At 44.9% G+C, this 13,145-nt stretch overlaps 1 protein-coding gene across 7 annotated transcripts in view; it reads right to left on the minus strand.

The window, feature by feature from the left end:
- Positions 1–13,145, minus strand: part of SIK3 (SIK family kinase 3) — a 249,807-nt gene that overhangs the window by 37,656 nt on the left and 199,006 nt on the right. For all 7 annotated transcript variants that reach the window (XM_043579419.1, XM_043579418.1, XM_043579416.1 and 4 more), the window contains exon 6: positions 12,736–12,859. In XM_043579419.1, the coding sequence (XP_043435354.1) occupies positions 12,736–12,859 (124 nt within the window). The remainder of the gene's footprint in view (positions 1–12,735; positions 12,860–13,145) is intronic.

Raw genomic sequence — 13,145 nt, forward strand, 5'->3', positions numbered from 1 at the left:
CAGAATGCCGACACGATCGATACTGGACTACGAGACGCTAGACGAGCCGGCCACCGCTCCTTCAAACAACCTTCCTCATCGGATTCTGAGAAACCGCAACAGAACGGGCCTTCTCCACGCTTCACACCACAAAGAGCAGACAACTGTCATTTTGTAGCAGACTGAGATGTGGCAGTGTTTGGGGGCAAAAGCCTAGGTCAGATGGTTTCCAGGGCTTTCCCCTGCAGCTTTAGGGTCCTTTGTCTCACACAAAGTTGAGTTACGGGGTCCCTAACTCACTGATGTTCTCTGAGAATATAACCTGTGAATCAGACGGGCGCTCGAGTAGACATCTGCGTGCAGGCGGGGCCTCAGCATCGAGGTTCTGTTGCAATGAAATAAAACAACACCTAGCAGCTAAGTCTTCTCCATAAACCCCGTGGATGTGCCTGCAAGAATTAACACTGTATCTTTTGCACGTTAACAGGGTGAGGGTGAGAGAAAAGAGTCAAAACCACCATAGGGAGAGAGAGAATGCAAGATTAATAGACCAATTCCTTCCAAAATACTATTTAATAGTAATTACTAACATTTACTGAGCACTTAGAGGCTGGGCAGAGTAAGAAACACTTGCAGTTAATTAAGCATTTAATTCACAAATGCCTATTACCATCATACCCATTTACAGATAAAGAAATTAAAAATCACAGAAGTTAAGAAACTTGACCTGAATATAACAGGCAAAGCCAGGATACAAATTCTGGTCAGTCTTACTCCAAGGCCAGAGTTTGTAACCCATATAGCACCTAAAATAAATTGATGCTTGATGTTCTACTTAGTAGCTAGCATATCCTTAAAAAAAGCAAAGCAAATCAATTTTCCTTTTCTGATAATCAAATGCCATGTAATCACCACGGGTTCCATCATGATAGAGCCACCTACAAGCCAAGTTCATAAAACATTCATGGTCAGGAGGCTACAAACTAACTGGCAAACAACACCGAGGGAGAATGGCGAGTTGGATGGTGATGATTTCACTGCTCCAGCCAAGAGCGAACTCCGTGTACACACTCTTGCTGGTGCTGATGGAGCCTGCTGGAAAGCCAGAAACAATAGGGTTCCTCAGCCCAGGCGCCACAGACAAGGAGAAGGGGTGGGCAGGGATCTGCGGAACTGAATCATCAGAATCTTCAGGCCGATCCTACAGATGGAGGGAATGCCGACCATCGCCAAAGCCCTTCATGTGATGCCAAAGTATGGGACAGGGCAAGGCAATCACTTTCAGCTCTGAGAGCAGAGGAGTGGTCTGAAAGAAATTGAGTCATAGATTCTTTCTGACCACATAAAACTGCTTTGAGCCGGGGGAACAGAAGACATCTGTGTGCCAGGAGGCATGGGAAGAATGCAAGGAAGAAGCAATTACTCAGGAAATTCCTGTTTCTTCCAGGTGCTTGGAAGAAGGGGACACGAGAAGGCATCTCACGTGAGGACATTCTGGTCGAGACCAGGTGTGTTCAAAGGTAATTCCAAAGCACTCAGCCCGAGAGTTCTCTATCTTCAGTAATTGTAACAAAGTTCTTAATAAAATGTTTAATTCCCCAGCACAATTCCAATTGCAAAGAGGGCTCTATTTTTCTCAAATCTCAAAATCCGGAACGGAAACACAAATAAATTGGCTACTAAAGTCTCTAAGACGTCTGCTGCCTGGAAAATGAATAACCTTGTATTTTTTTTTTTTTTTAATTAAATGGCACTAAAGTCTTAACGCTTTTCGGAAGAAGGACACTATGTCATATACTGTCAGATTCTGTTAGCCATTTGCCTTGCCTAGCTTGGGTACCAGTCTGGGGGAGAAAAGATACTATGATAGCAGACAAATTGGACAAGACAGATGAATGGTCCACAAGGACAGTCTCTGGATGGAGCCATATGGCTTTGACCAGAGCCCTTACTGTACATATTCTGGACTGACACATGTTTGTGCCTCACAAGCTCCTCTTTAATGCTATCTGCCTTTCCCCAAAAGGAAAACCATGCACAAAACATACTGTTCTTCATAATGAAAAGAAAATAGAGTCTGTCATCATGTCCTAGTCCTGTCTTAATCACAGCTAAAATAGTGTGTCTGTCTTATAACATTATGAGCCTATAGAAATAATTAAAAAGTAAATCAAAAAGAAATCAGAGGTGTTTTTTGCCAAGACATCTTCTTTTGGTTAAGAAGCTGGCCTGAGTTAGGGACCCTCACTCTGCCCAAAGACAAAGACCTAGAAGTGACATTTTTTAAAATATACCCAAGGAAACCCTGTCATTGTCAGCTGTCAGCTAAGGTCAAACCTACTCTATATGGTGACTATTTTAAAATCTAAACACAGTAGACAAATGGTCTTGAAATAAGACATTTATTTCTATGTGTAAATACACTGAATATGCTACCCTATAGATGCATTCAGAGACTGCATAAATGTTAAACACCATCATACAAAACACATGTTTTTGGTGTTGTTGCCGTGAAATTTTGTTATACTGCCTATTGCTGGAACAATGGTGCTGTAGGGATCGGAAGGCTTTTTATTCCACAAATTCAACTGTGAAACATTACCGTCACAACAGAAATATATAAACATCCCCAACCTGCAAATTAGTTAAGGGGGTTTATTTAAAGAAATAGGCAATACCACAGTTTTACATAACCAAAGAAAATACATGTTCTTGAAATTAACTGTAATGGAACCCAATCTACAACAGTGTTGGCTGTAATTAGATGACTCATAAAAAACAAGCATTGAGATCAGCTCCTCTTGTGTTAGAATGGCATTGAGGAAAAAAAAAAAATGTCTTGTTTTGAAATCATTTGCTTTCCATTCTTTGGGGGAAAGAAAACTGGGAGTCCCAGGACTGAAGTATTCAGTAAAATGCCTCGGAGAACAGTCCAACAGTATGAGATCAGACAAGAAAATGGAGAGTGCTGGATCTGAATACAGATCCCAGCACCACCAGTTTCTGCAAATTGTTATCAGAATGTTCTAGAATAAATGCTAAGTTCCTTATAACTAAACCCTGTGAGACACTTTCTGTGGCTGAACACAGAGGCCCAAGGAAGGTAGCCTGGCACAAGTGAGCAAATAGAGATGGGGCTGGTCAGAAAATCTTCTTGTAGGGAATGAACAAGCTTAGGAGGAGAAACTTTTCTCTTTGGTTTCAGCAGTTTTTCCAGACTGATGGGAAAACAAGTGGGTGGCCCATATATCTCCATTCATTAGAAAACCACCACCTCTTTCTTGAACTTTCCCTGGGTGCTAGTTTTCCTAGGTGGCTGGGATGCTGCAGAATGAAGCTTCAGAGATCAGGGGGTTTTGGCTTACAGGCTAGAGAGGCCGACAATCATCTTCAGCCCCGACCTGGGAGACACCCCGCCGGCTAGAGGGTCTCACTAGAGGCTGTCCTGTTTGAGGTTCACAGTAAAAAAAGTTTTTGTTGCTTGTACTGTCATATCATTATTCAAATAGGTTTTTGAGTACTAATGTCAATCCTTAGAGTAGAACAAAATTCTGCCTTAGTTTTACTCCAGAGTTCAATGTAGAGTACATGATACTAACTCTTTTTTCAATACATAATCCAGATGTAGATGGACAAAGGCATCCACCCCAGGACTCTCTTGATACCTGCAAGAACTCGGCAGATGCGTATTTCTTGAGAATTCAAATACCATCAAAGACAGTCAGGTGGTTTCCGAAGCCAGACTGCGAGCGTTCAAATCTCGGCTCTGCCGCTTACCAGCTGTGTGATTTGGGGTGTGTTACTCAACCTTACCATGCTTCAATTTTCCTGCTTATCAAATGACAGTAGTCAGCCTACTTCACGGGGGTAGTTCTGAATATAAAACGAGTTAATGCAACAGCGCCTGGTCCAAAGAAAGCGTTCAATGAATGTTAGGTATTACCTAAACCTCTGGAGTCCTTCCACTTAGAACTTCCTCCCTTTCTCTATTTTCCTCCAAGGGGTTGACATAAGCTCGGAGACGGTTTGCTTGAAAGTGATGATAATAAATAAGGCAGCACCAGTCTGTACCCATGGTTTCCATTATGATAGGTAAAATTAGGGGACGCCTGCTTAACTCTGGAGTAGATCCAGCCTCCTCCCTGACACCATTTGTGATTTCTGCTTTCACGAACACGCAAGCGCTACACGGATTTTCTCACTGGCAGTGGAGTATACCCCAAAATGTAGGAGAGCCGCCTTGAGGATGCTGAGCCCCTTCGGATATGGAGACTGGCGGGTGAGCGACTTTAATCTCCTGGCCCGGTCCCTCGAGGCAAAGTGCTTTTAGCCAAGCACGATGCTGTGCGGATGTTGATGAGGGAGCCGATCAGGGCAGAGCTGCTGCGTTGAAGTGCAAGCTTTTTGGCAGGGCCTGCACAACACAGTCTCCATCAGAAGCATTATGTAAGCCTGGGTCTTGTGTTCCCAGTGATAAAATGCTTATGCAGTATTACAATTAATTACGGCACAATGAAGTCTGGTCAATAAGGACTCAAAAATATCGTCCACAAGAGATCTCTCTCTGCGCTTGCTGTCGTGGCAGGTTTTCCACTGCAAATTAATTTTCCTTCAGTTAAATAAATGACTGATCTTACAACATGTGCTAGCAGGTAGCATGACTGGTGAATAAGACAAACTAGGCTTGAGGAAGTAGGCCTCTGATGGTTTAAAAAAATATACTGGCACTTAATGAGTTTGGTGCTCGAAATATTTAAGTTGCTGGCTTTCCCTCAGTTGGGAGGGAGTGTCAGAGAGGCTGCCAACACATGTGGCCAGGCAACGGCTCATCTTCTGCGACAGCTCGAGAAGCAGCAAGTTTCAACTTTTAATCCTTCCATAATTTCGGCTCAAGGTTTTTCCCTGACCACTCTCCAGGAAGCTCTGAAAACTTTAATCCAAAAACACTGGTCTAGGCTAAGCTTATTTCACTTGAGACATAGGAAGCCAACCCTGTAATAGATCAAAACATTTTTAAAAGTAGAAGTCGCTTGCCTTGGTCATTCACGTAATCACCTATATAACAAAAGCACGAAAGACCAGTGAATGATTTGGGTCATCAGTGAATTACCTGTTTAATAATAAAACCCAAGAGCCTGGTGTAAGATTCCACTGGTAAGTGGTGATCACTCGGTTTTTCACTAAGAAATATTTACTGAATGTTTATACACTACCAGGTGCTGACAGGTTTTATGGGAGATGATGACGCGTGGAACACCGTTCTGATACAAAGAAGCTTATATTCTGGGGGAGAGGGGAAAAGGACATACATATAATTGTAAAACGAGGTGGTACAAAATTGCTCAGCCTCAAACAAACCCTCTTTTAAATTTATACGGCTATTCTCCAACGTGGAAGCACGTCTTCAGTGGATCTTGGGATGACCATGGAAGGAAGCCTGTATCCAACATATAAGACCAGGCATAGAAATATCCACTAATTGTGAGGACACTTCATTCCACACATTACTGACAATAAAGAGACGCTTAGAATTCCTGAACTAACTGTGTCCATCTGTAGAGCATGGACACCACACAGCTGCAGATATTCTGGAATTCGACTTAGCTACAAGAAGCTAGATGGTGCGGCCTTACCCACTTGGCCTCCCAAGTGCTAATTTAGAAACCAATCGCGGCTCTGCCGGAGCGTCCAAATCCTTCAGGCAGAAAAGTGGATCAACTCAGCTCAAGCCCATGACAACAGCCTGAGAAAAGAAAGGATCTGGCTCTTTAGGACTTTCCTCGACCACGGTATCTTCTGTGGCACGGTAAGAGCCGAGCTGACAGGCTGGAAAGTAGCTGGCTCCAGCCTTAGACAAAAAGTTAGCTCCGGCTCTGTGGTGACGTGTCCCTGCACCCAGAACCTAGGGGTGTAAGCAGAAACGGGGCTCGGGAACAGACGCTGGGCTTCCTTCAGGTGATCTTGGAATTTTACGGCACTATCGTGTCTGAGCTACGAAAAGACTAAACGGCCTATGAGTTCATTTTCTCCTATGCCTTGTCCTTTTGACAGCGTTGTCTGCTGGGCCGTGGGATTCAGGCCCATGCTATTAGGCAAGGCCAAGCGCATGTACGTCCCTGAGGGCAGGAGAGCTCATCCTGGTAACACAGCAATTGTCTCCTCATTTCCTAGGCTGGGTTGTTTTTCATTTTCTGTATTTAATTGTATGAAAATGTTTACTCCTACTTAGGGAATTACTTGTTCAGAATTAAAAAGCGGCCACCTTTAGGATAATAATATTGGCATTCTCTGAGCCTTTACACTTTCATGTTAACCTATATTACAAATATTAGTTCTTTCTAAGTCGTTAAAATACTCTACAGTTTATTTCTAAGCACTAATAGACAATGTGGTTGACAGCACGGTCAGTTTTACCAGCTCCACTATCCGAAGCCAGCTCCGGTGAGGCTGGAGTAAAAATCTTCTGGTCTGACGCAAGGGGCTGGGGGTGGAGGGCAGAGAGAATCCAAGTTGCTCGCAGGAAATACTGGGGACATTGGAAGAGCAGAGGAAGCGGTTTGTTTACCTTGCCCTTTCTTTGCAACAGTGTGGCGCGGTCAAACAAATACTGAATACAGGACCAAGTTAGTCATTTACTACCTGTGTGACTCCAGGCAAGTCAAGCCCTGCCTGCAAACTTCACTGGCAAAATGCTAAAATAGCATGTATCAATACCAATTCCAGAGCAAAGTTATATAGCCCAAATCAGATCAAGTATAAGAAATATTCTGTAAACTCAAAAGCCCTAAAGAAATGTAAATCACTATTACTGCTATTATTATTATTTGAATACAAGTGTACATGCTGGAGGAGTTGTGATAGCATTTTAATGAACCTAGGTAGGCATCCATTCATTTAACAAATATTTACTGAGTGCCTACTAGGACCCAGGCATTGTCCTAAGCCCTAGGAATACAGCAGTAAACAAAATTTTATTGCAGTCAAGAGGCAGTGGGGATAGGGACACAATGAACAAATGAGGTCAGGCAGTGGTCCTTGCCGTGTGAAAAAAAAATGAAGCAGAGGGGCACCTGGGTGGCTCAGTCGGTTGGGCGTCCGACTTCGGCTCAGGTCATGATCTCACGGTCCGTGCGTTCGAGCCCCGTGTCGGGCTCTGTGCTGACAGCACGGAGCCTGGAGCCTGCTTTGGACTCTGTGTCTCCCTCTCTCTCTGCCCCTCCCCCACGCACGCTCTGTCTCTATCAAAAAATGAATTTAAAAAAAAAATGAAGAAGAGTTCTGGAAAGAGAATGATGAGGGGTAGTCAAAAAGCACCTCTCAGAAGGGACTTTTAAGCAGAACCCTCACGTGAAATGAGGAAGCAAGCCTGCGTGAATATTTGAAGGAACCGCGATGTTCGTGCTTGGCGAGTGTGACAAACAGCAAGGATGCCTCAGTGACTGGTGCTCAGAACCCACGGTGACCAGTAGCAGGAAATAAGATTAAAGAGGAGGGCCAATCACGGCTGTACCTTGTTGGCCATCATGATAATGGCTTTTTGAACTTTATTCTAAGTGCAAATGCAGGCCAGGGGAGGATTTTAAACAGGACTCCATTTACTAACTACTTCCTATTTACTAAGTCCTGTTACATGCCAGGTACTATGGGAGGATGTAGACAACTGTGAAAAAAACACACTTCATCTTTATTTTCTCTAAGCTTGGTCTGGTGTGGAAGATGTACAATGAAAGAAGTAATTACAATAAAGTTTAGTAAGTCCCATGATAAAAGAAAAAAAAAAAAAAACACCCAGATCCGAAGACTGGTAGAAATTACCTCATTTCTTTTTCTAGCACATCTAACTTCTTATTCTAGAACAGAGGAGTGGGTGGAGTCGGGCTAGGGGAGGAGGAAGCATTCTGGGCAGAGGGAACTGTTCTAAAGCACATCACTTGTCCTGGGAACTAGAAGGAAGTCAGGCTGATTAGGTATAGAAAGGAAGTTGGGGTCGAAAAGACAGGCAGGCACTGGGTCATAAGGTATTTCTAGGCCGCTGTTTTTCAAACAGCAGTCACGAGATCAATCTAGGAAGTTATAATCGGCATTTTTTTAATGTAAAATATACTGGGGTGTACTGCACATCATAGCAAGGGCATGTGTTGTTTTTTTTAAAAAAAAACAACAACCTCTGTTCAGTAGTATGGGTATCTGTGTGTTCCAGGTCACAGTATAACACATTATTTACTATGGTCATGGTCAAAGTGTTTGAAAGTCAATGCTCGTGCCACGTTAACCAGTGAACTTTAGCCTAGAGGCAAGCCACTGGCAAGTTTAAGCTGGAAAATGGATTGATCAGACTTGTGTACGTGTATGTGTTCACTGCTTGTTTCTATACATGTGCTCCTGTAGCAGTGTGGAGAATGGATTAGGGAGGGGCGAGACTGGAGCCAGAAATCCATTTAGTTGGCTATTTTTTTAAACATTTTTTTTAATGTTTATTTATTTTTGAGACAGAGAGAGACAGAGCATGAACGGGGGAGGGTCAGGGAGAGAGGGAGACACAGAATCTGAAACAGGCTCTGGGCTCCGAGCTGTCAGCACAGAGCCCGACGCGGGGCTCGAACTCACGGACTGCAAGATCATGACCTGGGCTGAAGTCGGACGCTCAACCGACTGAGCCACCCAGGCGCCCCTAGTTGGCTATTTTTTAATCCAGGCAAGAGCCACTGCAGAAGATAGGTATGGAGGGTTGAATGGACAGGATCTGGTAACTGATCAGCTGTGGCAATGGTGAGAGAGGAGGGGGAATGAGGCTGGTTCCTGCCTTCTTCAGATGGTGATGCCATTCACTGAGATAGGGAACGAAGGATAGGAAGGGGGAGACTTAAGGTCGGTTTTGAAAATGTTTCTATTGATGTGAATTCAAGACACAAAAGTGAAGTTGATCAGTGGCTACAGGCTGGTTAGGTCACCCTTCGTCCCAGAGGAGAGGTCTGGGCCAGAGGGTTCATGGAGCATTAACTGGGGACTGAGAGTCACGGTCATCACCGAAGCCATGGCGGTAAATAAGATGGCTCAGAATGATGGTGGAAAAGAAGAAAGCCTGAAAGGATGAACAGAGAAAGAGAAAACTGGGGGAGATGACAAAGAAGGTGCATCCAGAGAGACAGGAGGAACGCTGGAGGGCATGGCATCCGAGAAGCAGGGAGAAAAAAGTGTTTGACAAAGTAAGGAGTGACTCACCTATAAGAAAATACACAACCTGATTTAAAAATGGGCAAAACACTTGGACAGACAAGTCACCAAAGAAGACAGACTGATGGCAGACACCCATATGAAAAAGTGCTCCTCATCATACATGATGAGGGAATTGCAAATTAAAATAACAAGAAACCACTACTCATCTATCTATGAGCCTGTCAAAACCTCAAGCCCTGACAACACAAACTGCTGGGGAGGATGTACAGCAACAGGAACTCTCGCTCATTGCTGGGAGGAAGGCAGAAGGGCGCAGCCGCCTTAACAGACAGTTTGGCGGTTTCTTACAAAACCAAACATATTCTTCCATTTTGTCCAGCAATCACACTTCCTCGTATTTGCCCAAAGGGTTGAAAACTTGTGTCCACACCAAAACCTGCCCAACATGCTTAGAGCAGCTTTATTCACAACTGCCCAAACTTGGAAGCAACCAAGTCGTCCACTGGGTAAACAGATAAACTGGGGTATAGCCACACGATGGAATGTTATTCGGCATTAAAAAGAAATGAGCGATCGGGCCATGAAAAGACAGAGAGGAACCTTACATACATAGTACTGGGGATTCCAACTACTATGCGTGACATTCTAGAAAAGGCTCAAGTTAACGATGGAGACAGTAAAATGATCAGTGGCTACCAGAGGTTGGGGGGAGGGGTAAACAGGCACCGAGGAGCTTTAGGGCAGTGGAACTGCTCTGTATGACAGCACAACGGTAGATACACGTCACCACGTATTTGTCCCAATTTACAGGACGTAAACCAAGGGTGAGCCCTAATGTAAACTATGGATTTGGGAGGATCATCTGGTGTAGTGTCAATGCAGGCTGATGGACTGTAACAGATACTCTTCCCCGGTGTAGACGCTGAAGGTGGGGAAGGCCGTGAGTGTGAGGGGACGAGGGTAGATGGCAACTGGCTACGCTTTGTGTTCACTTCTGCTGTGAACCTAACGCTATGTGAACATAATACAGTTTATGTGTAAAAAAGAAAGAAAGTGAGGAAGGGTTAAGTGCTAACTACTGCTGGCCAGTCATTAAGATAAAGACGGAGGACATCCAGTGGATGACGGCATGATCACTGGTGGCCGGCCAGAGCCGTCTACTGGACCTCATCCCTGCTTCCTTTTATAGTAAAATTGGGAATAGCTGTGTCCATTTCTTCTTGCTATTTCCCTCCCATTCCTTTTCTGTTGTAGCCACATGAATTCAGTTCTTGCTCCTGTCCCTCCGCCAACACTGTATGTCAACGTCATCGATTAAGCTCCACGTTCCTAAATCCAATGAACTCTCACTCATCTGTTCTGACCTGTCAGCAGCACCCCACACAATTCTTCACTCTGTCCTCCCTGAAACATTTTCTTACTTCTTTTCCAGGACCGCGGACCCTCTGGCTTGCCTCCGCTAGCGATCCCTGTGCCAATCCTTCATCTTCCTGATCTCTGTTAGTGCGTTCCAGAGATCAATCCCTGGGCCTCTTCTCTACATCACTGCCTATGAAGCGATCTCATCTCTAGCTCTGAATGTTATCTCTACACTGATGGTTCCCAAATGGACATCCCTAGCCCGTGACTCTCAACCAACCTGCAGCCTTATATCCCAACAGCTTACACAGTATCTCGGCCTAGGTGGGTAACAGGCATCTCAAAAGAACTCATCTAAAACACTTCTCCAAACAGTAAGTATTCTTCCCTAGCCATCCTCACCTCTGTTGGCAGTAAATCCAACCTTGGCAGCTGCTCAAGCCAAAACCCCTGGAGTTACCTTTAATTATTCTTTCCCTCACGTCAAATCCGACACAAGTGTTGTTGGAACTGGACTTGCCTAGGTTCAAATTCTAGTCCAACCGCTTCGCAGCTGGGTTATCTTTGCAAAACTGCTAAACGTGTCCTGGCTTCCGTTTTATCACTTGTAAAATGGAGGTGATAGTCTTACGTATCTCGTTGGCATAATAATGAAATGAGTCAATGTTTGTAAAATGCTCTGGCTGGTGCCTGCCACAATATGTACTATCTCTTGAATCTGACCGCTTCTTACCATCTCCACCTCCGCACCCTGTCTGGGAACTAGCCGCCAGTGTCTCTCATTTGGATTATTGCAAAAGTCTCCCGCCTTCAGCCCCTAAGCCTTTTAACCAGGCAGAGCAGTCAAAGTGATTTTCTTAAAACAGTATCACACTCAAAAGCTTTTGACATTTTTTTGTGTTTGAAAATTCTGATAATCAAAGTTAGGAAAAACACAAGTCAGATCAGATCAGATCAGTCCGCTGTTAAAACGCTTTGATTCTCTGCATTTCACTCTAAGTATAAACTCAGGTCTTTGCACTAAGTGACTGGGCCCTCAAAGTAAGCTCCCCTTGCCTCTCTGACCTCATCTCTCTCTTGTCCCTGTCACTCCTTCCAAGCACAGACCCCCCCACCCCTCTCCGCTCCATAAACACCAGCATGCTCCCTCCGGGGGGCAACTTCAGACTGCAGAGCTCACTCCCTCACCTTCTTTAAGTCTGTGCTGAAATGTCACTTTCTCGGTGACGGGGCCCCCTGGGTGTGCCTTTTCAAATAACCTCCCCTCCCCACCAGCCCTGAGCCTTCTCTATTTTCCTTTTCTCACAGCACTTCTCATTATCAGACAGAATATTAGGCCATTAATCCTAAGGAGACTTAAAGTGAAATCTAGAAAAAGTTTCCTGTTTATTCCAAAATGCAATTCCCATGTGCTTCTGCTGCGCCACCAACCATGGGCCATCCACTGTGTGTGCTGTTGCTTACAGTGAAAACATGACGAAGTAAAACGAACTAGGTTGTTGACTGCACTGTTTCTAAACTGTTCTCACGTGCATATAAATGGTGATCAAACACTGCACATTCTGGGTGTGTGGTGTCTGTTTTCAAAGTGTTACATCTTTCCAAAAACTACTTACCCTACTGCCCACTCATTTAAAAAATACTTTTTTATTTGAGTCTGGTGGATAACTGTCACACGAGTAGGAAATGCAGCAGCAGCAAGGCCGAAACGAAAAGCCTGCTCTATCCTTGTCCCTTACTGCCACATCTCTATGGGGCCCCAGGAAATGGAAATATCCTGAAAAAGGGTGGGAGAGGGGGAGAAAAGGACAGGGGTGAAACGGGAGTATTTACTGCCTCGCAACTATGTGATGGGCCCACTGACTCTTTCCATAAGTCACTTAACTTAGTCTTCGTAGTAACGCCCTCACGAACCTGCCAGCCACGTACAGATGAGGAAACCAAAACTCAGACGGATTTAGCAATCGGCCACACAACACTGGCAGCTACATGCGGAGCCCAGAGCCAAACTCAGGCCAACTCGGGCAGGGCCCTCTGATGCCACAGTCTATACACTGTGTTGTTAGAGAACCTCGCTTCTGGAGACGCCAGTTCAGCCAACTGGAGCGAAGAAAGGTTGCCGGACGGGCCATGTGTAGTCTATCCCTCAATTCCTGCGTAACTCAGCACGTGTAACTTTCTGTGAACCCAGTCACTGCTGTGTGCTGCTCACTCCCTTACCTGTGGACATAAAAAATGGGATGCGGAACTTTCCACTCAACACCCGGGCCCGCAGATTCTGCAGTGTGCTCCCATCAAACGGCAGGGCACCGCACACAAGCACATACAGGACGACTCCAAGGCTCTGCATCCCAAACAGAGAGGACACACAGTTAATCGCATCAGAGGAGACAGAAGAGGCCATTACGGCACGTGTGTGAGGATAACGGCGAGTCGTGCACAAGATGATGGAGCCACCTTTTCCCCCCCATCTGTGTGAGAAATAATACGGGCATTGGCCAGGCCAATCATCTTCAGGATAGCTAATGCTCTTCCTCGCTTCCAGACATTAATTTGGGGTAACACAATGAGAATTTCTCTCGGTACTCAACCTCTGGGGAGAAGGCAAGTGGCACCAACAGAGCCTTGAT

Source organism: Prionailurus bengalensis, chromosome D1 (genome assembly GCF_016509475.1).
Source record: "Prionailurus bengalensis isolate Pbe53 chromosome D1, Fcat_Pben_1.1_paternal_pri, whole genome shotgun sequence".
NCBI classification, from domain to species: domain Eukaryota; kingdom Metazoa; phylum Chordata; class Mammalia; order Carnivora; family Felidae; genus Prionailurus; species Prionailurus bengalensis.